Here is a 26994-nt window from a genome sequence, read left to right on the forward strand (position 1 = left end):
GTTACCACCCTGCGCCTTGGGAAAGCACCACACAGACCAAATGCAGGATTGAAGTGTAATCAATAGAAAACTAAGATGAGTTTCAAAGTATAAACTGTGCGATATAGTGCCTAAAACTGACTTCAAAAGAAGGAGGCAAAGCAAAAAAAGTGAAAGAATAAAGTATAAAAGTAAGATAGTTTATCTACGATTAGTATATCCTCCCTGACTTGAAAACTTCAGGAAAATCACAACTATATGGACCCCTGAGGGAATATGTTAGTATGTATAATAATTGAGTTTTCTGGATAGTCCAAAGCTAAAAAAGGAAATAGATTTGATATGAGTGTGAACCAGATAGAATGAAAGAATAGATTCTACATGCGGGCACCAAGGAGTTTCGTATGAATAAAAATCCAAGTGCTTTTAGTGATTTTCTATTTTAGCCTGTCAAAAATACTATAAACTGGCAGGGTGTGGTGGCTGACTCCTATAATCCCAGCATTTTGAGAGGCCAAGATGGGAGGATCACTTGAGGCCAGAAGTTCAACACTAGCCTGGGCAACATACCAAAAAATAAAAAAAAATTAGCAGGGTGTGGTGGCGCAAACACACACCTGTAGTCCCCGCCACTCAGGAGACTGACGTGGTAAGGTCACTTGAGCCCAGAAGTTTGAGGCTGCAGTGAGCTAAAATAGCACCATCGCACTGAATGAAGCCTGGGAGACAGAGTTAGACCCTCTCTCAAAAAACTTAAAAAAAAATACTATAGGCTTACCTACTGGCTATTTTCATTTACTTGGTGGGTACTGTTGTCATGAAAACTTGTCCCATGGTATGGAGAGAAGCTATTGAATAGTGTTCCTTAGACCATCATTCTTTAATGCCAATTCAAAGATTTGATTTGCCAAATCATACTGAGAAAAATGACTCTATTATAGAATGTTAATTTCCGTAATAGTGTAATGATTAAGAGTTGGCTCCAAAGTCAGAAAATGTAGGTTCAAATCTTTGCTCCACCACTTATTGTATGATCTTGGGCAAGTAACTTAAACTCTCTGCCCTTCAGCTTCCTCGGTTACCACATGTCATTAACAATTGTTCCTACCACATATGGCTATGTGAGAATTAAATGAGTTTTGACACATAAAATAATTTAAACAATGCCTGACACATAGTGTTCATAGCAAGTATATAATTATTAATTTAGTTTTTATTATATGAAATAAGTAACATATATTACGTCATATATTCAAATTTCACATAATATTAGGAAATTAGGAAAATCAGTAATAAATAATGTTCACTAACCACATAGACTTAACTGGAAGGCTTGAGTTAAGAAAAGACAAATGATGAGTTATATAAAATCCTTAAGTCCAGACATCTTTAATAACACATGTTAAATTAATGTCCTTTTACATTGCGGACAGAAACATTCTAAATACTTTACCACTGAGTGATTATCCTTAGCCTATTATGGAATCTGGCAGCAGGAGACTATAAATATGCATATACCTATATATTTATCTATATATATATGTATGTACATCCTGGAATTCTTGTGTCATTATTATTTCTTTGTTCCTCCTATAGATTATATCAAATCCAATCCCTAAAATGGAAGAAGCCAAAAGCCAAAGTTTGGAGGAAGACTTTGAAGGACAGGCCACACATACAGGCAAGCAAAGCTAGAAGAAAAAATAATTATTAAATTAAAATTAAATATGGCAATATCTAATGTTCTTATTGACACTATTCAGTATGTACTTTAAGTAATATCTTTATATAAATTGTTATGCTAATCTAAAAAATATTTGAGCGGGCAAATTAATTTTTGAAATCAAATAATTCCTAACAGTTTTATTTAGATGTCAGAGTAAAAAAAAAAAAAACACCAATTACTGGTAATTTCTTGCTGCCCAGCTATCACAGGACCTCTTATCTACACTATAATTAAGCCACTTTCCTCTCTCCTGATTGTACCCCACCCTCAGTATGAACTTTCATTGTAAACAAGATTAGACCAAAAGGTAAATAAATGGCCTTTAATTTCATTTTTTTCATCTAATAAAATAAAGGGAATGATAAGATATTCCCTTTATTTTTTTGAATAAATAAATTTCAGTATTCCTCCAGAAAACCTAACACTTCATTTCATCCAGAGTCTGTTTTCTTAATCTGTTAAATTATGTTTGGCTATCTATATGCCACTCCTAAGAGCTTAAAACTTAAATATCATGACTTAAATTTAAAAATTCACATTTAACTCTATTGAATCTTATTTGAATGGTAATTTCCTCTCTCTTTTAATTTGGATTGAGCCATTAAATTTAGCCAGAAGTTTGAAAGAATTCACAAGAGTACCAGCCAAAATGTGTGGAGATTTATTTTATAATAGCAATGTGAGGAATACCTTCCTAATTATGATAAAAACAAAAACAACAACAAAAAGACCATTGAAGAAAAGGTTGGTAAATTCATTTATAAAAAGGAAGGAAGGATGGATGGATGAAGGGATGGAGGGAAAGTGGGAGACAGGGAAAAAAAGGAAGGAAATATCTGCTGTCTGGTAAAGGTCACCAGGAACAAAAGTCAAAAAGCATTTAACAAATTGGGGAAAAACATTTGCAACTCAGTTGACAGTGTCAGTTTCCTAATATATATTAAGAGCTTCTACAAATTGATAAGAAAAGAAACCAATTACCAAATAGAACAATGAGCAAAAGATAGGACAGACTATTCATGGGGAAAAAAAGAAACAGAAAAAAGTAACACAAAAAACTATAGTGAAAGCAAGTAAGTTTAATAACACATTTTTGGCACCCTCATACATTGCTGATAGCAGTGTAAATTGGTACAATCTCTGTACAGGCAACCTAGCAATATCAAAATTAGTAATGTATATGCCCTTTGACCAGGGAATTTTACTTATATAACCATAACTATACCTGCACAGAGTGTTAAAAATGTATGCACAAGATTCTTCACTCAGCATCATATGTCATAGAAAAAACTGGAAACAACAATGTAGATCACGATTAAACAGTTTAAGTCAATTATGTATATCTACACAATGGAACACCATGCCTCAATTTTCTAAATAAGGAAGAACCTTTTCATGTGTGTATACTGAAAAAATCTCCAAGATATAGTATGAAACAGAAAAAACAAGGTAAGGAAAAATGCAGATAATACACCACCATCTGTAGAAAACACGAACAAAATGGATTCTCTTTTTTAAACAAACATACACACATGTATATTTTGCATATGCATAAAACATATCTAAAATATTGATATGAACACTGTATGTGAAAACAAAAAGCTTTGATTGCCTGCATATAATATAAACACATTCATAACAAATTTATATTAAATATATATCATATATAAAACAAAAATTATTAGGCAATATAGAGGAGAAAGAAGGAATACATCCACATATAGAATATGATATAGAATATGGACATTAAAGGTGTAGATATAGCTAAGCTTTAGTGAAGGATAGTCAGTTTAATATTCCTTGTTTTAAAGAATTTAAGACTTTCTTAAATGAATAATGTTGTTAGTCATCAGGTCAACTGAATATCAGAATTCCAGTTGAATCATCCTTCATTTAATTAGTTTTACTTAAATCTGCCAATCTGGCCAGGCACAGTGGCTCACACTTGTAATCCCAGCACTCTGGGAGGCTGAGGTGGGCAGATTACTTGAGGTCAGCAGTTCAAGACCAGCCTGGCCAACATAGTGAAATCCCATCTCTACTAAAAATACAAAAATCAGCCAGGCGTGGTGGTATGCGCCTGTAGTCCCAGCTACTCGGGAGACTGAGGCAGGAGAATCACTTGAACCCAGGAAGTGGAGGTTGCGGTGAGCCAAAATCATGCCCCTACACTTCAGCCTGGGCAACAGAGCAAGACTCCATCTCAAAAAAAAAAAAAAATCTGCCAATCCTATTCTTTCTATGTTTGCAAAATATGCCTAGAATCTTAGAAGAATGGGATGTTCTCGTAATAATTTTCCTAAAGCCATTTTAGTTTTGTTGAGGTCAGGCCCCCTGCTCACCAGTTGTTTTTTATATACTATTGTTATTTTGTTTCCCCAACATTCCCAGTTTCCTTTATTAATACTGTAATGCCAATTTTAGTTTGTTGCTGAAGTTTTTTTCTTAGGTAATAAAAGTGCTATTTTTTCCAAAATTCTAGTATCCTATCAGGACTCTAATTTTTAAATATATTAACCCCAACCTTTTGCCAGTAGTTCAAAGTGCATAATTTATATTTTCATTAGTACAAATGTTTCCGAAATATCCTTTACCAAAACCTATTTAACAAGATTAATGTGGGAGCATATTTTTATGAGCAGGGCAGTCAGAAATTTCTAGTCCAAACAAGATGTTTGTTTCTGATGCAGGAGACAATAAGTTTATTCCATGACAATACTTATACAAATTTCAATTATGCCAATAGTCCTTTTGAAAATAAAAAGGAAAACAATTTATTTTTAATTTCATTCCAGGACCCAAAGGAGTAATAAATGATTGGAGAAAGTTTAAATTAGAGAGTCAAGACAGTGATTCAATTCCACCTAGCAAGAAGGAGATTCTCAGGCAAATGTCTTCTCCTCAGAGTAGGAATGGCAAAGATTCAAAGGAACGAGTCAGCAGAAAGGTAAGATAATACAAAAAGCAGTAATAAATAATTTACAATGTGTTTTCTAATCTAAATCAATCTAGAGAATCACTTTAGACTATTACAAAATATATTCATTACAATATTGCTTACGCTGGCAAAAAAAAAATGGAAATGAAGTGAACACCTATTGTGGCATTCTATACTAAGAACAGGTACAGTTATGAAGAGAATTCGTTACAAATACATGAGCTGACCTAGAGATAGTTTCACAATATGAGAAAGCAACATACAGAGAATTCCATCTGGGGAATTGTAACAAACCTGCTCCACTTGTTTTGAAAACATGTAAAGAAAAAATAAATGTAAAACTATTTTGAAACATGTAAAATACTACACAAATGTAACACATAATCACTATTAAAAATTTTATGCTAAGGTTAAACTTTGGAAATGTATCTGAATGCTTACATATCCATATGCCTGAATATGTGAATGAAACAAGTTTTCATATAAATGCTCAAATACATCTTCAAGTCAAATTTGTGTGGTTTGATCTGTTAAATTAACAGAACTATAGCAACAACTTAAAAATTATATGAAACATTGGAAATTTTTAGGATTAAAACTAAATTGGGACAATATTATTATTATTATTACTATTATCATTTTGAGACAGAGTCTCATTCTGTCACCCCAGCTGGAGTGCAGTGGCGCAATCTTGGCTCACTGCAACCCCTACCTCCTGGGTTCAAGCGATTCTCCTGCCACAGCCTCCCAAGTAGCTGGGACTACAGGCATGTGCCACCATTTTTTGTAGAGATGGAGTTTCACTATGTTGCCCAGTCTGTTCTTCTGGGCTCAAACAATCCACCTTCCTTGGCCTGCCAAAGTGCTGGGATTACAGGCATGAGCTCCCATACCCATCCCGGGACAGTAATCTTAAAACAGAAAAAAATATGATAAGGAAAAGAATGAGGACATTAGGGAAACAAATATAAGAAACAGAAGCAAAAGAAAGAAGTAATGAAAGCATCATAAACTTTTACTTAACTTAAATCTCAGTGTCTTCTGTAAAATGACACTAATAGTACCTACCTCAGAGGTTATCTGTAAGGATTAGATAACATAATCTACGTGAAGTACCCAACACCTGGTATGTTTTTAATAAACATTAGTTTCACGTGTTCTCAATTCTCCTCTACTTTAAAAATCCATGGTTCTGAGCTGCTCCACATCTATTAATCACACTATGCCCCATTGTTCCTTTATACCGTTTTTTCTTTTTTGGTTGGGGGAATAGGTGCTTAATATTCTGTTAAATACATTAATAATGGAGTAGCTATTATGAAAGGCCCTGCAGGTGACTTTTTATTCCAACTGCAATGAAAAGTAGCTATCTTAGAAAATGGAATTTGGGCCTTTTCTTACTTCAGCCCAAACTAGTGAATAATAATACCTTGGAGGGCTTGTTAAAATATGGATTACTTAGCCTCACTCTTATAGGTTCTAATTCAGTAAACCTAGGGTGGTACCCAAATATTTGCATTTCCTAGAAGTTCCCAAGTGATGCTGATGCTGCTGGTCCAAAAATTAACCTCTTGGATGATCGGATGAACTCCAAATAGTAGGAAAAGCTGTCTTACTTGAATTTTTTGGATATTCAAAAAAATCAGTAAGTTATAAGATATAATAGTGTTTGTTGCTATAAAGAAAATAAACCAGCATAAAGATGGAGAGTGTGAGATGGGGACCTTTTTAGGTAAAGTAATCAAGGAAGGTGACATTTAAACAAAAGCTTCAATGAAGTGAAAGAGAAAGGCACATCAGGAGTGAAAGGTAGGTGGTCCAGGCAGAAAAAAAAGAGCAAAAGTACACTCCTTCGGTTGAGAATGGGCTTGGTATATCTAAGGAATAAAACTTCTGACTTAATAATTTCTATCATGTCTTTATTCTCAGATGAGCATTCAAGAATATGAACTAATCCATAAAGAGAAAGAGGATGAAAACTGCCTTCGTAAATACCGTAGACAGTGTATGCAGGATATGCACCAGAAGCTGAGTTTTGGGCCTAGATATGGGTTTGTGTATGAGCTGGAAACTGGAGAGCAATTCCTAGAAACAATTGAAAAGGAACTGAAGATCACCACAATTGTTGTTCACATTTATGAAGATGGTATTAAGGGTTGTGATGCTCTAAACAGTAGTTTAACATGCCTTGCAGCAGAATACCCTATAGTTAAGTTTTGTAAAATAAAAGCTTCCAATACAGGTGCTGGGGACCGCTTTTCCTTAGATGTACTTCCTACACTGCTCATCTATAAAGGTGGGGAACTCATAAGCAATTTTATTAGTGTTGCTGAACAGTTTGCTGAAGAATTTTTTGCTGGGGATGTGGAGTCTTTCCTAAATGAATATGGGTTACTACCTGAAAGAGAGGTACATGCCCTAGAGCATACCAAAATAGAAGAAGAAGATGTTGAATGAAGATTCACTATGTCAATATCTCATGTTTATCCTTTAGGTATTGGATGATGGTTTTGGTAGTATCTATATTGCTTTAGTGAACACAGAGTATGGGCATGGCTATGCTAATTTGACAAAAATGATTGATGCAACAATCGAGTTATTAGCATTTCTTAGTATTAGTTACTCAAATTGATACAATGCTTGACTACAAAACAGAGCTGTCTTCAGCAACATTATTAGTAGACAAAGAGGATGTGGATAATATTATGACATTTTTCAAAAATCCCTTTCAAGTTATGTTTTGTCCTTTTTACTCCATTTTCCCTCCTCACTGTTATTATTTGGACTTTTCAAATTACATTATTCATTATAATTTTCTTTGTGTAATAAAAATGAAATCTCGTGAGGAAATAAATTTTCTATTTGAAGTCTATTCTTTCTCAAGCATTACATTACCAAGACCCTAAAAACATTATAAAGCCCAAAATACAAAATATCATTCAGTAAAATATCTTATATTCCAACCAAATTAATGCATAAGAAACTTAGAAACACTGTGCCAAGTTAAAGTTGTATTTTAAAAAGGAAGCAATATGTTTTTATTCTCTGGGTGTAAGAATAATATTTAGTGGTAATAAAATTACAATATTCATTTGTTGATTGCCTATTATGGGCCAGTATTTTATACATATCATCTCTAATTCTTAACCACAAATCTGTACATAGATAGTATTACTCCCATTTTATAAATAGTAAAACAGAGAATCATAGAAGTGAAGTGTAAGTTCTACTTTTATTTCCCTTGAAAACATTTGGAAGTCTCTCCTCCAACACAAAAACATGGAAGTGAAAAATAAAATATGTTTAAATGTCTTTAAATGAACAATGAGATGAAGAGCAAGATAAAAGAAATTCCTAGATGTCTGAATCACAGTAGAGAAATAATGGTGCTGACATAATATGGCCTGCAATTAAAGATATGGTACTTGATAAGTACCCAAAAAGGGGCTCCCTGTGAGAAATCTGTTTAAAGCAGGTTTGCACAATTTCCTGTGGCAGCCTAATGTTGAAATCAGACATTTGCCACAAAGTCTACTTTTCACTCTCCTAAATGACTATTGTTATAGCTTGTCTCCTTTCCATAAGCCTTTTATATCACTTTCCTCCACTTCAAACATTTCATCTTACTCATACTTCATTGAGAAAACAGAAGATATCAGATGAGACCTACTTCATCTTTCCATCACCAGATCTAAAGTGGACAGCTGAAGTAAACACTGTTTCTGCTGATGTCATGATGGAAGAAGTATCCATTCTATCTAATGCCAACTGATCAAACTGTGCTGTGAATCCTACTCTTTTTATCCACATAGTAATTATTTCTCCTGCAATTACGACTCCCCTCTCTGTATCATCTCTTTCTTCCTTCTCTATGTTGTATTATTTATATTGGCTTACATGTGAATTTTTAAATTGCCCACTGTTTAAAATACGCCCACCTATAACTTAAATTTTCCAGCTATCACTCACTTCTCTGCTTTCCTTTACAATTGTGTCTCTCAAAAGAGGTATCTAAAGTCACCATCTTTATTCCTCACTTCCAATTTTTTTTTTCATCTCACTCCAAGCAGGCCTTTGTTCCAAGTACTTAGAGTCAAACTTAATAGCCAATTCTCATTCCTTATTTTTTTTCTCCCTCTTAAAAACACATGTCATAGTTGACTATTTTCTACACCACAACCCACCCTGTTTTTTTTTTTCTTTTTCTTTTTTTTTTTTTTTGAGATGGAGTCTCACTCTGTAGCCCAGGCTGGAGTGCAATGGTGCAATCTTGGTTCACTGCAACCTCCGCCTCCCAGGTTTGAGTGATTTGCCTGGGAGTAGCTGGGACTACTGGCATGCGCTACCACCCCTGGCTAATTTTTGCATTTTTAGTAGAGACGGGGTTTCACCATGTTGGCCAGGGTGGTTTCGAACCCCTGACCTCAAGTGATCCACCTGTCTCAGCCTCCCAAAGTGCTGGGATTACAGGCGTGAGCCATGGCACCTGGCCTCTTACCCTTTTTAAGTCACTTCTTTGGCTGATTTGAAAACTCACTGCTTGTTTGCCTTCTATTCCACTGACTATTCCTTCCAAGTTTCCTTTGCTGATTTATCCTCTAAACACCCCAGGTAACGTCCTCCAGTTCATAATCTTAACTACCATTTATATTAAGGTCACTCTCAAATTCACATCTCCAGTTTTATCTCTGTCCTAGACTCTAAAATCCTATGTCTCAATTGCAGGAAGGGAAGAAAGGAGGAAGCAAATGGTGTGGCAGTGGAGGGGAAGAAGGTCTGCGATTGTACTGGATTTTGGTGAAACAAAAGTGGGTGAGATAGAACTCCTGACTGTGACTACTCCCTAACATATGGTCACTCCAATAGGTACTGAGTGTTTTTGCTCATGAATCTAAAATTCCATCCTCTATTCTTCTTTATCAATTGGGAAAGTAATTTTAATTGCCCCATGGACTATTTCTAACTTGATGAACAACAGGCATATCACATGGAGAAAAAGTGCTAGAAAGGAGACATTCAGGGTAATTATATATAAAATAAGTAGCTTTAAAGTAATAGTTCAACATGTTTTCTCCTACCAAGTAATTGCTAACAAATGTATTAATCCCATACAGAGTTCTTTGCTAAGGAATTACTGGACCTAAAAAACTGTAGCAAAAAACAGGATCCTTGCATAATATATTTATAATTCAAAAACTCCTCAGTGGAACAACTCTTTATAAATTGACATTAATTCCATGGACTGAAAGTAAATACTTAGAAGAATGGTAGCAAGGCAGTAATGAAGAATAGTCAAATAAGCATCTTAAAAGAGAGCAATATTTTAAGAATAAAATATGTTATTTTTAATCATTAGCCATTGTTAACTGCGATGTAATACAGTTTTGTCAGCCAGGCACAGTAAAGCAAGGCTGAACAGTGAAAGACTCATCTACAGAAAACAAGAATCAAAATGAGTAAAAATGAGTAATTTGAAAGATTCCTACTTAAAGAAACCTTTACTCTTGAAAGAAATAACCTACCGTGCCTTAATTTAAAATAGAGAACTAGCAAGCTTAAGCAGGACTAGGCTCAGGAATGTATTTAACCCATAATTGCCAAAACAAAAGTAACTAGGTGGCACCTGTTTAGAGAGTAAATGATGATAGCAACCATTCTCAAAGTAAGCACTCGATGACTAATGGATGCCAAGGTGAAGCTTTAATCACAACACTCATCAGGAAGAGTTGAACAAAAAGCAGGATTTGCCTAGAATATTTGAAGCCTGCTGCTGCAGAAATACTGGATTACAAACTGCCCTCGTGTAAACACTTAATCTGCAATTCTTTTGGCAGGAGGAGGAGAAGAAGAGATCATTATTGTCTCAGCAAAGGATGATGTTTTAAATGTAAAGGCTTAAAATGTCATAACATGTCTCATAACAAATCACCCAAATAATAACTGGAATGGACTTGAAGGAAAAGCCAAGAGTGTTAGCTGTAAACTAATAGGAAACTTTAGAGGAAATAGCAAAATTGTCCTGTAAAGTCAGAAGCTCATTCATTTATTTGTTCACAACATACTTATTGATAAGATGCCATTTAACAGCCAGTGTCCTTGATCTCAGAGATCTTAAGGTAAAGAAAACAAACATCAAACAAGCAATCAAAGATAAACGCATCGGCATTTGTATCCATGTGTCTATACTGTAATGGTGGTTAGTATCTTGAACACCAGATCTCCTAAGTTTTAATTCATTCACTGATTTCGTGACTTTGGGCAAATTAGTTAACCTCTCTACTGTTTCCTCATCTGTAAAATAAGAAAAATAATAGCACATGTTCATTGGGTTGTTGTGAGGGGAAAAATGAGTAAATTATGTAAACTAGAGCAGTACCTGACACTGACATTACTCAAATGTTAGTTTTCATTATTATTAATAGATATACATGAAGTAAAATGGTGCATACAGTACACAGATATACGATTTTAGGGATCTGCTTATGTAAATAAAAGTTAATTTATTAAGAAGTTGGGATTCAATTAATCTATGCTAAACACACCACTCACATTTCTCTGTATTAGAAACTTATTCAAACTTTCATGTATGTGAATTGAAAGAGAGAAGTCCCAAAAAACTGCCATTTCAGAATGACTGTAGATACCACAATAAGCAAATTAAATTAAGTCTGAAAACAAAATAAAGTTTAGCACATAAATAAGAAATTCATTTTGAAGTTTTATACTGAATGTATTATAGAATAAAATTTAATCATATACTTATCTATTCAAATATATCTAATACATTATCTCATGATACAAATTTTATATATTTTTGTTCCCTTTCAAACATTCTACAAATGTCTGAGTGTCTAATACATACAAGGAATTATGTTAAATAATAGAAGAGATGATGAAAATGTATAATATAATCATTCTTTCTTTTCAACAGATTTACAGTCTAAGAGGGGAGCACACATTTCTTAAATTAAAAGATATAGTGACATTTTAATTTTACTTATTTATTAATGTTGAGATCTTATATTCTGGAACCCAGCTTATACTGGATTTCAGTGAAGAAACTGTCATCCACTCATGCCCCTCTGATTAGCTAACATATTCTGGCATGCAGTTCTTCCTTTTACTTTTACTGCCAACTTCCCTTCAATTTCAATATACCATTCTCTGATGATAGTCATCTACCCTTCCAGTTCTCTCAATTCATTTTTTTCTTTTCTTTTTTTCTTTGAGACGGAGTCTCGCACTGTCGTCTGGGTTGGAGTGCAATGATGGTATGATCTCAGCTCACTGCAACCTCTGCCTCCCAAGTTCAAGCGATTCTCCTGCCTCAGCCTCCTGAGTAGCTGGGGTACAGGCGCCTGCCACCAAGCCTGGCTAACTTTTTTAGTAGAGATGGAGTTTCACCATGTTGGCCAGGCTAGTCTCGAACTCCTGACCTCAAGTGATCCACCCGCCTCAGCCTCCCAAAGTGCTGAGATTACAAGCTTGAGCCACCGCACCTGGCCCTCTCAATTCTTTTCTACCAAACCACACGTTGTTTAAGACCTGCAATTTCTCAGCCTTGCCTGTTTGACACTGCCTTTCTCCACCTTCCCTGTTTCTATCCTTCCTGTGCAGCCTAAACACTTGACAGATGTCATCAATCACCTTGCTGCTGGCACTTCCCCCATTTTTATCCCTTTATTCTTCCAAAGCACTTATCGTTTAAATCCCCAAACTTCCAATCATTTCAACCATCTGATCTCTCTTTTCCTAACTACTAGCTGGTAAGTCCTACTCAACAAAATTGTATCTTCCTCAAAATTTCATACATATATCAACCAATCAGTGCTCTTCAACTGGGGTCCATAGCTTGTTCTGCAAACAGATCCCTCTTCCGTTTCCCACAGCAGCTATTCCAAACCTTCATTATTCTCCTCAGTCTCCCTCTCCTAAATCCTTAAACGACCTTCTTTCAACATCCCAGTAGACACTGAGCCCACCAGGCATGAACTTCCCTAATTTCTTACCCCACATCTATTAACTCATCTATTTTCCATTTTATTGTTCTCAAAGATGTGTTTCTATGTGAGACTAATATTGTCATCTGTGCTTTTAATTGGATTATAATACATTCAAATTTCTTTTTTATTCATATTACAGTTCTATCCCCTCCATGTTTTTTATTCACAACCTAAAAACAACTTTCTATCTCTTATTTAAAAACTTGTCTTGGTTCTTCCAAATTATTACTACCTATTGTCTCCAGTATTTTCCTTCTCTTCTTCATTCCCAAAACTCCTTGCAAAAACAAACAAACAAAAATTCAATGTATTTAATCTTCTTCCTTTCTTTCCATTTATTTTTCCACCTATCTGCCTCAACTATTCCACTGAAAGTGGTTCTGATACAGATCAGCAATGACCTCTGTGTCAGGCACGTCCCTGGAAGGAAACAGCACAAACAGAAAAGGTATGATTGAAGGGAGTTTAAAGAAGACTATTTGCACATGTATGTTTATTGCAGCACCATTCACAATAGCAAAGACTTGGAACCAACCCAAATGTCCAACAATGATAGACTGGATTAAGAAAATGTGGCACATATACACTATGGAATACTATGCAACCATAAAAAATGATGAGTTCATGTCCTTTGTAGGGACATGGATGAAGCTGGAAACCATCATTCTCAGGAAACTATCTCAAGGACAAAAAACCAAACACCACATATTCTCACTCATAGGTGGGAATTGAACAATGAGAACACATGGACACAGTAAGGGGAACATCACACACCAGGGCCTGTTGTGGTGTGGCGGGAGGGGGAAGGGATAGCATTAGGAGATATACCGAATGTTAAATGACGAGTTAATGGGTGCAGCACACCAACATGGCACATGTATACATATGTGACTAACGTGCAGATTGTGCACATGTACCCTAAAACTTAAAGTATAATAAAAAAAAAGACTGTTTACAAGGGTCTAGGCAGGAAACTAACAAAAGATAGTGAAGCACCACCTATTAACAGGTGAAAGTGACTCCTACCCACAGGCCTGGAGGGGGCAAGAAACCACTGAGACCTGCAGCTATAGGAAAAAGCTGCCCAACAGGAGCTTTAGCTTTTGGAAGAGAAACACTGCCCCTGTCACTCTGTGGCCCAGCAGGGACAGAGCTTCAGGGAAAAACAACTTGCACTCTCTCCTCGTGCTCTTCTATCTCTTTTCAGGACCTTTCATTGTCAGAATCCAGCTGAAAGCCAGAGGACAAGAGAACCCTGTTGATGAAGTCTGTTAAGTCAACCTTCTCTAGGGATAAAACAGGATGGAGAAAGATAGAATGTGAATTTTAAGAAGCAAATGGAGAATATCCAATACACCACCTAACCACCAAGCCTGTTAGACTCAACAGTCCTCATCTTACTTAACTTTCGGCTACATTGAATGCTGATTACCAATCCCAAATTGAAATTCTTTCCTCACTTTGGTTTTCATAATACCACTCTACAGATTCTTCTCTGCTTCTGTGACCGGGGGCATGCATGCTCCTTGTCTATTGGTGTTTTTCTGGATTAGTCTCCTCCCTCACACTTCAGATGCTGTTATTCCCTCTGACGACTTCAGGTACCATCTACACCGAGGCTTCTGAAAATCACCACTATTTACATTTTGGACCAGATAATTCTTTGCTGTGGGGAGTTGTCTTGTGCATTATAGTATGTTTAGCAGCATTCCTGGCCTCTAACCAGTAGATACTATTAGCATCCCTCCCTCAGTTGCAACAACTAAAACTATCCTCAGACATTGCCGAGTGTCCTCTGGAAGGTAAAAATCATCCCTAGGAAAGAACTGCTTACCTCTACATACAGAATATGTATCTTCTGTCCCATGAGTTTCAGGTTGATGGAAACTTAATTACCATCATCTGTCTCCTGGACAATTGCAATCATTTCCTAAGTGGGCTCCACAACTCCCAGTTTTCACGCTCACATCAGACTGATCCAAAAAAGACTGTGAATGTGTGAGGGAATCCCAAGGCTGTCAAGCCATGCAGCTGAAAATATTCTTAAAACATCTACGAGACACATGAAAAGAAGTGGAATTGTAAGAGTTTTTGACTTACACTCTGAAACATTTGGGGATGTAGATGCTCTTCTTGATGACCTATGACTTGTGGGAGTGAAGTAGCTCTGTACAGAAATATTGTACCTCCCATTACAGGAAAAGATATTCCTTCAGAAGAAAGTAAACTCAACAGCAGCATTTCTCTAGTCAATTTTCAAAAGTTTGGTCTCTAACTGGAAGTTTAAAACGTGAAAAGAGTATAATGACTAAAATGGTACGAACATATATTTAGATAAAAATATGCAGGCTCTATGACAAAACAGTTATCTTTTACAACAATTGGATTTGAAAAAAATTACACACACAATACACACACACACACACACACATATATATACATAAACAATAATCATTTTAACTTGACTTTTCAAGATAGGTGCTACTGCAGTAACTCCTGTGCTTTTAATAACAAAATTTTGAAAAATCATTTAAGAACAAATATATTTGTCATAGGTAGTTGTTTATATGCCTTGCTATGAAAATAAAGTACCTCATGAATAAGTTAGATATTGCATTCCTGAAACATATATAAAAGTCAAATACTATGTATGTTCATAATTACTAAAGAATTGATGTAAAGACAGTATAATCCATGCTGTGGAATAGCTTTGTTGCACCAAATATAGCCAACATTTTTATGATGTATTATGTTACATAATTATTTCACATACATTATCTCACTGGAAGAACTACGAGACACAATTGCTCTATGAGGTAGGTAGAAGAATGTTTTCAATATGTCCTCCTCAAGGATGACAAAATTGAAGTGTTTGTGGTTAGCTGACTAGTCCAGGTTATGCAGCCAGGAAGATATACAGGTTGAATTTAACCTTGGGCCTCCCATCCCTGGTTCCTGTGCTTTTCATATCACAGCATACTTCTTACTGGCAATCATCAATGCAAAGAATGCATTAACAAAAAAATTCAGGATTATCTAAGATTAGAAGATCTACCTTAATATATTTCAGGCCCATATATCGATTCTGCAGGAAAAAAACAAAAACAAAAGAACAAAGTTACCTGGAATCCAGAGAAAGCTTCAGTTAAGTTCCACAACTCTAACAACTAATACAGTGGGTAGGACTCTGGCAGAGAGAACAAAGCAAAGTATAAGGTAATCTCAGTTTTCAATTATGGATATTCATTATTTGGGCAATAGCATTTAAGGAAAACATTTAATTTTATCTTTACTTGAGGCTCTCACCTATAACAGCTGTCAAAGTCTGTTCATCTTTCAGGGATTTTTTTACATAGTATAAAAGAAAATGCTCCTAAAAATTAGTTTTTCATAAAATAAGGTGTTTCACCCTAGGTTATTTTATTTCTTAGAGCGTTCACTCCCTGCTTCCAATAATTGAACACAGACTAGCTTGATTTAAACATGCTATATCAAAAACATTAATTCATTTTTAAAGGTTTACATATATTCATTGCTAACAACATACAATTATTTCCCCTACAGGGTTCCTGTTATAACAAATCAGATGCACTTTCAATAGGCAATAATAATCACACATGAAATTGAACTTTCTGGGTAACTTGAATTACAGAGACTTACATAATAAACTGTGTAAGTCCCACAGAAGTTTAGAAGAATAAGGCCATGGCTCTACATTACATTTATCTTTCATTAAAAATAAATAAAGATGTCATTTTTGCCAATCATTGTCTCTCCAATTTATCTTTTCCCTTCTTCAAGCATTTCCAGAGGATGAGGATTTTTAATTTTCTTTTTTGTTGCTTTTGTTTTGGTAGGGAAATGGAAAGGACTTTTAAACCTCCATTTGGCTTTCCCTGAAGGAGCAGCAAGGAGTTTCTATTTGAAACCAGAGTTATTTTACCATTCTTTCCAGTTCCAGAGTAAGAATTTAAAGAGGCAATCATTCCAAACATAATAATAGTAACAAAAACCATAAATGATTTCAATTTAACAGTTATGAGGTATATATTGTCTAATTAGACATTTTTTAAACCCAGGTATTGGCTATTCAAAAGAGATACATTCAAAACATAAGGATACAGAAAAGCAAGATGTAAAATGATGGAAAAACTATATCTAGCAAATACAATTCTTTAAGCAAGTATCAATTAATATCAGACAAATACATTTAAAGAGAAAAAGCATTATTAGATATAGAAATATATCTTATATACATAATATAATATTACTTACATTATTACATAACTATAAAATGGTACAGTACCACTAGGATAATCTAAAAATTTTAAACATATATATGGCTAATAAAATGTCACAGAATATACATAGTAAAAACTGACAGACTACAGGAAAGAAGTGGCAATCCACCATCAGAAATTTCAGTGCAGTTCTTTCAACCTTTGCTAGATCGCGTAACAAAAAATTAGTATCTATGTAGATATTAACCACAGAATTAACAAGCTTGTTCTAAAGGACATATTAAAAACACTGCAACTGGCCAGGCGCGGTGGCTCATGCCTATAATCCCAGCACTTTGGGAGGCCAAGGTGGGTGGATCACCTGAGGTCAGGAGTTCAAGACCAGCCTGGCAACATGGCGAAACCCGTCTCTACTGAAAATACAAAAATTAGCCAGGCGTGGTGGCGGGCACCTGTAATCCCAGCTACTTGGAAGGCTGAGGCAGGAGAATCGCTTGAACCCGAGCGGCAGAGGTTGCAGTGAGCTGAGATCACACCAGTGCACTCCAGTCTGGGCCACAGAGTGAGACTCTGTCTCAAAATAATAATAATAAAATAATAAAAATAAAGCATTGTAACTAATAATTAGTAAAGTAGCCACGTTTCCGCCTCCAACACACAAGGAACATTTTCAAAAGTTAATAATGAACTAGTATACTGTAAGACAAATTACTCTTTAGGACCACAATGCAATTAAGTAGACATTAATAACAAATATGTATTTGCTATTAATAATAAATACACATACATCTAAATAACTTCTGTGTCAAGGAATAAATTATACTGGAAATCTGAAATTCTTAAAACTTAAAAAAAAATAAGAGTATTTTATATCAAAACTTTGGAATATCAAGAAAATATTACTATTAAAAACATAAATTACAAAAGAAGACTTAAAACAAATGGCCTGAGTTTCCAACTAAGAAAATAAAGCAAACCCACAAAGTAGAAACATAAGGAAATAAGTACCTGCATAAATTAATATAAATTTTATAGATAGAATTCACATGCCAAAAATTGGTTCTCTAATGATTTTTAAAAATCTGGCCGGGTGCGGTAGCTCACACCTGTAATCCCAGCACTTTGGGAGGCTGAGGCAGATGGATCTTGAGGTCAGGAGTTCGAGACCAGCCTGACCAACATGGTGAAACCCCATCTCTACTAAAAATACAAAAATTAGTCTGGTGTGTTGCCATGCGCCTGTAGTCCCAGCTACTCAGGAGGCTGAGGCAGGAGAATTGTTTGAACCCAGGAAGTGGAGGTTGCAGTGAGCCGAGACCACACCATTGCACTCTAGCCTGGGTGACAGAGTGAGACTCCGTCTCAAAAAAAAAAAAAAAAAATCTGCCAGATTCACTGCAGGGGGTGTGGTGGCTATGAGAAAAGCATAAATAAACAACATTAAAAAAATTTTTTAAAACACATGCTTAGATAGAGCTGAGATAAAAATGATATAAAATATTATGAGCAACTTAATGTCAACAAATTTGAAAACAAAAAAAAATAGATTTCTAGAAAAATATAATTTACCAGAATTGATTTAAGACAAATAGAAAGTCTGAATAGCCCTGTAACCAGCAAAGAAACCAGAACAGTAGTTAACAAAATATTACCCCCCAAAACAACACAGGGCCTAGATGTATTTATAAGTTAATTCTATCAATCTGAAAAGAAACATTATTTTACACAGGCTTTTTCAGAGAACAGAAAAGGAGAATAATTATCAACTCATTTTATTAAACTCGTATAATCTTTGTACCAAAACTGGACAAGGGCAGTATGAGAAGGGAAAATTACAGGCTAATATTACCACAAGTATGGAAACAAAAAATTTAAATAAAATATTAGCAAGTCAAATCCAACAGTGTATGTAAAAGATAAAACATGATCAAGTTGGATTTCTACCTGGAATATAAGGTTGGATATATAAAGCTCACAGTTTGTAGCTATAGGTTATGTTCCTACTGTAGCCTTGATGTCTTTAGTTGCTGGCATCAATACCTAGGTCCCCTCCCACCTCCAAGCCATATATGGGAAGCTACCAAAACTTGTTCCAACTGCGGTAATTACTCACTTAGGCTGAATGAGACAAATTCTTTATTAGAACCAGAATCTAACATCCTCAAAAACTATGAAACTGAACCCACCATGATTCTTAATCTTGCATTAATCACAATCAGTATCTAAAACATAAGCCCCCTACCAACTTTTCCCACTCCCTACTTCCTGCCCACTCCCAGCTTGCCCTTCACCTTAATACTCTACTACACCATTCCCATGAAAGTCTGTACTTCCTTGCTCTCTAAAATCAGAATTTCCCTCTATTTTCAACCTTTTATGCAAGAATTCCTTCCACATCTTTGCCATTACTGAAATCTGCCTCTTCAAAGAGGGTAGACTTTCTCTTTAAGCTTGCAAATGGTGATTTTGTATTATTTCAGAATTCAAATATCATTAGTGACACTATCCCTTACCCCAGATTATTCTTCTCATTGGCTTCCGTAAAAATACTACATATCTTTTAGGGTCATGCTATTTGTATGTATCACTTTTTTTCCATCCTTGCAACTGACAAATATTGACCTTCTAATTACTCTACCTTTCTGCTTAAGTTTTGTGGCCATCATTAAACTAAATTTCTATGACCTTTTTTAATTTCAACTCATCTGTCTATTAGATAAGCCTCCCAAATATTGCTCTTCATTTTTTTCTATTCTTGAATCCGAGAAGACAAAGATTGCTGGGGGAAAAATACACAACTTAATCATTTGTGATTACTAACCTCAGAAGGATTTTTACCACTCTCTGGCAATTCCACGATTTTTCTTTGGCCACTTGATATCCCATTCTTTGCAATACTTCTTACGAATCTTTATTTTCGTCATCCTTCACTCTTGGAAGATGACCTTGACAATTTTATAGAAATCTGAGGCATCAGATGAGATTATCTTCAACTTTTCACCAGCACACCTACAAGTCCGTATATATTTACACCTATTTTCTTCCCCCTCTGAGCTATTATGCTAGAAGAGGTGTTCCTTCTCTAAAGGCCAAGAGCCACCTGTGCTTTAAGGTGTATCCTCTCCAACATTCCAAAAATCTTATGTTTATGCTTTCTTAGTTGTGTACAGTCATCTATCTTGTTTCTACACACTTAATTATTCCCTTTCATCAGTATGTTTCCCCTTAATCTGTATATGCACAGTAATATTTAGGCTTAGAAAATGACTTTCCTGAACCTGTTTCTGAATTATTAAAACAAAAAAAAAAAAAGGGAGGGAGGGTGACATAGAAATGAAAGTACTTTGTAAACTGTAAAGCACTATTTATTGAGAGTTAGTGTAATGTTAGAATTTGTTCCCACTTAAAGATCAAAGGAATTAACTGACTTCACAAGGTTTTATTATTTTTCTTTTGGCAGATCTAGGAATATAACTCAATTCTCCATAATTATTAACTACTTATAATTAAAAACTAGAAAATATTTTAATAGTGCTAACTTGAAAGCACAGAAAAAAATATTAAAATTATGTTGGTTATTTTTGTTAAACACAGAAATTGCAGTCTAACATCTTAGCTTATTGACGTTCAGAATTTTAATCATGGGGGTAGGCATCTGGTGTTTCTACAACTAAATTGGATTTGCCTAAAATAGAATCTAAGACCTGATTAAACTACCTTCATCTCTATCATTAAGTTCCTCTTCACCATTCTGTAAACAAAAAATCTCCTCAACAAATTGAGCAAGTTGAATAAAGGATAGTTTTCTAAAATACCAAGCCTTTTTAATTAAGGATTTTTGTACAGTGCTCTTCTGGGATCAGAAGTTCCATAGTACAGTACAAAATCTAGCTTCATTTAATGGTGTTAAGTAAATAAAATACCTATATTTTTACAAAGATGAAAAAAGAAGAAATAACCTACTTCTGATTATTAAGACAAAGATAATAGTTATTTACCCAAATATCTACTCTATGTGTCCTTATGAATAATAATCAAAGTCTATTTCTATTATATTAATACAATTTGAATCTAACAAATCTTTTCCCTACATACAATACAAAACTGTTATAAAAATCCAATGAAATAATGAAACTGAAACACTTTCAAAATGGCAAAAACAAACAACTGTAACTTCTAACTCTACTTTCATCCTTTGTTCTTAACAACTAACAATCAATACCTATTAACATATTAATTTACCTTTTAATAAAATGTTATAAATTTTGTGAGACCTCATTGACCACCTTTGATTAATATTCATTAACAGACTTGATATTTCCAACATAATTATTTATTAGGTTAAAATCAGAAATCAAGAACAACTTACCAGGTATTTATTATGCATTGGTTAATTTATATTTAGACAAATCTTTTAGGTAAGAGTCAGCAAACATAATGACATTATATTATAATAGGGCTTGATTATTCCTAGTTATGTTGGTGATATAGTCATGAACCTATTGACTATTGAGGATTGTAGGGGTAGGTAAAAGAAAAGACATTTTATTTGTCCCCAGAATTGTCACAGTGAAAAAGAGGAAGACAGAGGCACTATAGTAAAAGACAGACTGCGATTAAGGGTCATATGTGGATTTTTTTTGTAGTAACTATTTCTTTAGGGAACTCTTTTGTCTGTTCTTTCTCCTAAACATGCATATCTTATTTTATTGTAGTTGGCTTTATTGCACTTCACATATACCTCATTTTTTACAAGTAGAAAGTTTTTACAACCCTGCATCAAGCAAGTCTATCGTAATTTTTCCAACAGTATACGCTCATTTTCTGTCTATGTATCACATATTGGTAACTCTTGTAATATTTCAAACTTCTTCATTTTCATTGTCTTTTTTTTTTCTTGAGACAGAGTCTCAGTGTGTCACCCAGGCTCAGTGTGTGCACTCAGGCTGGAATGCAGTTGCACAATCATGGCTCACTGCAGCCTCGGCCTCCCAGGCTTAGGTGGTCTTCCCACTTCAGTCTCCCAAGTAGCTGGGACTACAGGCATGTGCCAACCACAACCAGTTAATTTTTGTTTGGTGTTGTTGTTTTTCTTTTTGTAGAGACAAGATTTCATCACGTTGCCTAGAGTGGTCTTGAACTCCCAGGCTCAAGTGATTTACTCGCCAAAGTGCTCGGATTATAGGAATGAGCCACCATGCCCAGCCTTATTATATCTGTTACAGTGATCTGTAATCAGTGACTTTGATGTCACTATTATAATTGTTTTGGGGTTCCATGAACCATGCCCATATAAGATGGCAAACTTAATTGATAAAATTGTGTGTGTTCTGATTACTCAACCAATCAGTCATTTCCCTGTCTTTCTCCCTATCCCTATTCTCTGAAACACAATATTATTATTATTAGGCCAGTTGATAACCCTACAATGGCCTGTAAGTGTCCAAGTGAAAGAAAGAGGTATATGTCTCTCACTTTAAACCAAAAGCTAGAAATGATTAAGCTAAATGAGGAAGGCATGTCGAAAGACAAGACGGGCTGAAAGCTAAGCCTCTTGCAACAAACAGCCAAGTTGTGAGTGCAAAGGAAAAGTTCTTGAAAGAAATTAAAAGTGCTACTCCAGTGAACATATGAATAAGTGAAATAGCCTTATTGCTTATATGGAGAAAGTCTGAGTGGTTTAGATAGATCAAACCAGCCACAACATTCCCTTAAGACAAAGCCTAGTCCAGAGCAAGGCCCTAACTCTCTTTAATTCTGTGAAGACTAAGAGAGGTGAGGAAGCAGAAGAAGTTTGAAGCTAGCAGAGGTTGGTTCATGGGGTTTAAGGAGAGAAGCTATCTCAATAACATAAAAGTACAAGGTGAAACAGCAAGTACTGATGTAGAAGCTGCAGCAAGTTATCCAGAAGATCTATGTAAGATAACCAATGAAGGTGGCTAAACAATAGATTTTCAATGTAGATTAAACAGTCTTCTATTGGAAGAAGATCCCATCTACTTTCATAGCTAGAGAGGAGAAGTCAATGCCTGACTTCAAAGCTTCAAAGGACAGACGGACTCTTGTTTTAGGGGCCAATGCACCTGGTGACTTTAAGTTGAAGCCAAAGCTCCTTTGCCATTCCAAAAATCCTAGGGCGCTTAAGGATTATGCAAAATCTACTCTGTCCATGCTCTACCAATGAAAAGTAAAGCTTGGATGACAGCACGTCTACTTTCCTCATGTTTTACTGAATATTTTAAGCCCACTGTTGAAACTTAATGCTCAGAAAACGATTCCTTTCAAAATATTATTGCAAGAGCTCTTATGGAGATATGCAGAGATTAACGTTTGTTTCATACCTACAAATACAACATCTATTCTTCAGACCATGGATCAAGAAGTAGTTCTGACTTTCAACTTTTATTATTTAAGAAATACATTTTGTAAGGTGATAGCTGCCAAAGATAGTGATTCCTCTGATGGATCTGGACAAACTAAATTGAAAATACTTTGGAAAAGCTTAATCATTCTACATGTCATTAAGAACATTTGTGACTCATGGAAGCAGGTCAAAATATCAACATTAACAGGAGTTTGGAAGAATTTTATTCCAACCCTCATGAATGACTGAGGGGCTCAAGACTTCAGTGGAAGAAGTAATTACAGATGTGGTAGAATTAGCAAAAGAACTAGAATTAGAAGTGGAGCCTAAAGATGTGACTAAATTGGTGCGATATCATGATAAAACTTGAATGAATGAGGAGTTGTTTCTTAAGGATGAGCAAATAAAGTGGCTTCTGGAGATAGAATCTACTCCTGGCAAAGATGCTGTGAACACTGTTGAAATGACAACAAAGGATTCAGAATGTCACACAAACTTAGTTGAAAAAGAAGCCATAGGGTTTGAGGGGACTGACTCCAATTCTGAAAGTTTTACTGTGGGTAAAATGCTATCAAATGGCATCACCTGCTACAGAAAAATCTTTCATGAAAAGAAGAGTCAATTGATGTGGCAAATGTCATTGTCTTTCAAGAAATTGCCATGGCCACCCCAACCTTCAGCAACGACCACCCTAATCAGTCAACAGCCATCAACATCAAGACAAAACCTTCCACCATCAAAAAGATTATGACTGAAGGTTATGAAGATTATGACTGAAGGTCAAAAAGATTATGGCTGAAAGGTCAGAGGATTGCCACTTTTTTTTTAGCAGCAAAGTATTTTTAAATTAAGGTATATACATTGTTATTTAGACATACTGCTATTGTGCACTTACTAGACTACAGTATAAAAATAATTTTATATGCACTGGGAAAACAAAAAAAATTTGTGACTTGATTATGATATCAGCTTAGTTTTGGTTGTCTGGGACCCAGCCCACAATATCTCTGAGGTATGATTATATTTTCAATCTTCTTTTTTTGACATATACTAAAAATGTGTAGTTACAAATCTCCAGTAATGACTGCCATCAATTCTTTCTCTCTCTACAAGCACATGCCACTTCCCCAATGAGATATGGGCTTCTTTTTCCTCTCCTGTGGAAACTGGACTGGATCTGTGTTTGCTTTGACCAGTAGAATGCAAAAAGTGACATTCTGGAACTTCTGAGAAGACCAGGCCTTGAGAGGACGAACAGTTTCCACATCTTTCATCTCTGAACACTGAATCTTGGAACACTCCCTTTTGGAATTCAATCACCATGCTGTGGGAAGCCAAACTCTTTGGAAAAGTCATGTGAAGGAAAACCAGATAAACTGTCAACCATGTGGATGAACTGTCTTGGATATCACAGCCTTTAGATAATTGAATACCCCACACAGCATCACGTGGAGCAGGGCCACCCAACTGAGTCAGCTAAGTTCCTTCTATACAAAGAGTCATGAGTTAACAAAATGGTTGCTTTAAGCCACTAAGTTTTGAGGTTGTTTGTTGTGGAGCAAAAGATAACTGCAATAGAAACTGGTATCTAGAAATAGGGTGCCACTTGGTCAAACCCAAAACTTACGTAGCCTCAACTTTGGAATTAAACAGGAAATGCAGACAGTGGTGGCTAGAAGATCAATGAGAAAACAGAAAGGCAACACTTTCATTTGCAGTAATGTGAAAGGTAGAACTAATAAGCTCATGGCAATTGCTAAAGGGAAAACATAACCTAATAAATTTGTGAATCTATCCAAGGAGACTTCCAGGCAAACATGGAAAATGCCACCTGACTACTTCTAGCTGCCTATCATCAAATAGGAGAAGAGAGAAATAAACTAAGAAACTGTTCAGTTTTGGAGCAAAATTTATAGAATATTTAAAGTGTGTAGAACATCTTTTCCAGCCAGCAAGAGGTTCTCAAGGAAGAAATCACCTTATGGCAAAGATCAAATCAAGAATTGTTAGTAAACCATAGAATTAGGATAATTTAGGATCAACGGTGCATCTGTAATATCCTTTAAGGTTTCAGAAATATTTAAGCCAGTGCCTCATAGACCTCTTAGCTAGACAAAAAGACTTCTAAGAATCTTATGAGCACATTTTGTAGATTACTTTGCTTGATAATGAGTATCTAAGGTAGTTAAGGGTGCTGTTCCTCAACATCCTCTGAGTTCAAATTAGAGACAGGCCTGTCTTGAAGAGATGAGTATGGATTTTCTAATGGAAAAGTCATGGAAAAGAATGACTGAGAGCAAAGTCAAGATCTTACAGGGAAGAGCCAAGAGTTGAGAACCACTCTCAGGTAGAATTAGGCCCTAATTGACATACATTCTGTGCTCCCAGAGTCATAAGGAATTAGACGTGCCCAATTGGAGTTCAGAATTGCTATGAACCATTCACTGCTATGTACCTCTCATTTTTCCTCTTTTTTAAACAAGAGTGTATATTGCCTGACTCACCATCGTAGGCTGGGTGAATATGGGAAAGAAAACTTGTCTTTAGTTTCACACATCTTCGGATTGAGGGAAACTGTAGTAAAGGTGCCTCATATGTTACTGAAACTGGTTTAGATCATGAGATTCTGGGTCTTGAGCTTGAACTTGATGTCATATTGAGATGAGACTTTAAGGTTTCCTAGGAGGTAGTGAAATAATTTTCCATCAGGAACACAAATTACTATGACCAGGGGGTACATTGTAACTACCAAAGATTTCTGCCATCAATTTCTTTCTTGCTCGTGTATGCATGACCCCTTCCCATCAAAAAGGGTTTTTTTTTCTTTCTTTCTTTAATCTAGGCTGACCCTGTAGATTACTTTGACCAATACAATGTGGTGAAAATAATGTTCTGGGATTTCCAAGCTAAGGCCCCAAAAGGACTTAGCTTCTACTTTCCTCTTCTTGAAATGCTTATACTTGGGATGCTGCTTCTTGGATCCCAGCCATAAATGATAGCAAGCCCAGCCACCACGACTGGAAGAACTCCAAGTCCCATGGAGAAGCCACATAAACTGAGATGTGGCAGCTGAATTCGCAGCTGATAGCCACCATTAACTGCCAATCATGTGCATGAGTATCTCAGATGTTTCAAGCCCAATCCAGCCCCTAGATAACTGCAGCTAAAGTCACCATTATGTGGCGCAAAACCACCCAGCTGATTCCTATCAACTCACAGCATTGAGGCAAGTGAAATGGTTGTTATTTTAAGCTAATTAAGTTTGAGGGTAGTTTGTTAGTAACAGACAACCCCACCCAAAATTTATGTTAGTGCCATTAAGTAAATGAAATGAAGATCAAGAAACCCATTACTCAAGAACGAAAGTATCACTAATATTGTTTTATGTATTCATGTGTTACACCTTGCCACTATCCTGAGTTTTATGACTCCTTTAAAAGAAAAAGTTTTATCACAAATATACATATTCCTACATAATACAGTTTAGGTTTCTTTTATAGCTTTATAAAACTGTAGCATACTGTATGTAGACTTCTGAGACTTGCTTTATCATTTTTAAGATTACTCTGGGTTGTTGTATGTAGGTCATTCTCCCTGCTGAATAAAATTACAAAACCCGTTGTTTTTTGTTGTCAACGGACATTTGAGTGATTAAAAACAGGGCTGCCACAAGCATTCTCACATGTGTACTCTTGAGGTACACATATCCAAGAATTTCTCTAAGGCATTTATGTAGAGGTAGA

General features: G+C 35.5%; 2 protein-coding genes across 8 annotated transcripts in view; one reads left to right on the plus strand and one right to left on the minus strand.

Moving 5' to 3' along the window:
* ODR4 (odr-4 GPCR localization factor homolog) overlaps positions 1-26994 on the minus strand; it is a 173201-nt gene that overhangs the window by 98724 nt on the left and 47483 nt on the right. Inside the window, exons 14-15 of one of the 7 annotated variants that reach the window (XM_063602960.1) lie at positions 15702-15731; positions 14747-14921 (exon numbers count right to left, since the gene is read on the minus strand). The exons of 1 other annotated variant lie outside the window; for it this stretch is intronic. In XM_063602960.1, coding sequence (XP_063459030.1) covers positions 15703-15731 — 29 coding nt within the window. In that variant the 3' untranslated portion in view covers positions 14747-14921; position 15702. 5 more of the 7 variants (XM_055110410.2, XM_055110420.2, XM_055110400.2 and 2 more) reach the window with 5 other exon arrangements.
* On the plus strand, positions 1582-14487 carry PDC (phosducin). Its single transcript, XM_057301884.2, has 3 exons — positions 1582-1660; positions 4501-4652; positions 6573-14487. Exons 1-3 carry the CDS (start codon positions 1600-1602, stop codon positions 7098-7100), a joined length of 741 nt encoding a protein of 246 aa, XP_057157867.1. The 5' UTR covers positions 1582-1599; the 3' UTR covers positions 7101-14487.

The sequence above is a fragment of the Pan paniscus genome, chromosome 1 (assembly GCF_029289425.2).
Source record: "Pan paniscus chromosome 1, NHGRI_mPanPan1-v2.0_pri, whole genome shotgun sequence".
Classification (NCBI taxonomy): Eukaryota; Metazoa; Chordata; class Mammalia; order Primates; family Hominidae; genus Pan; species Pan paniscus.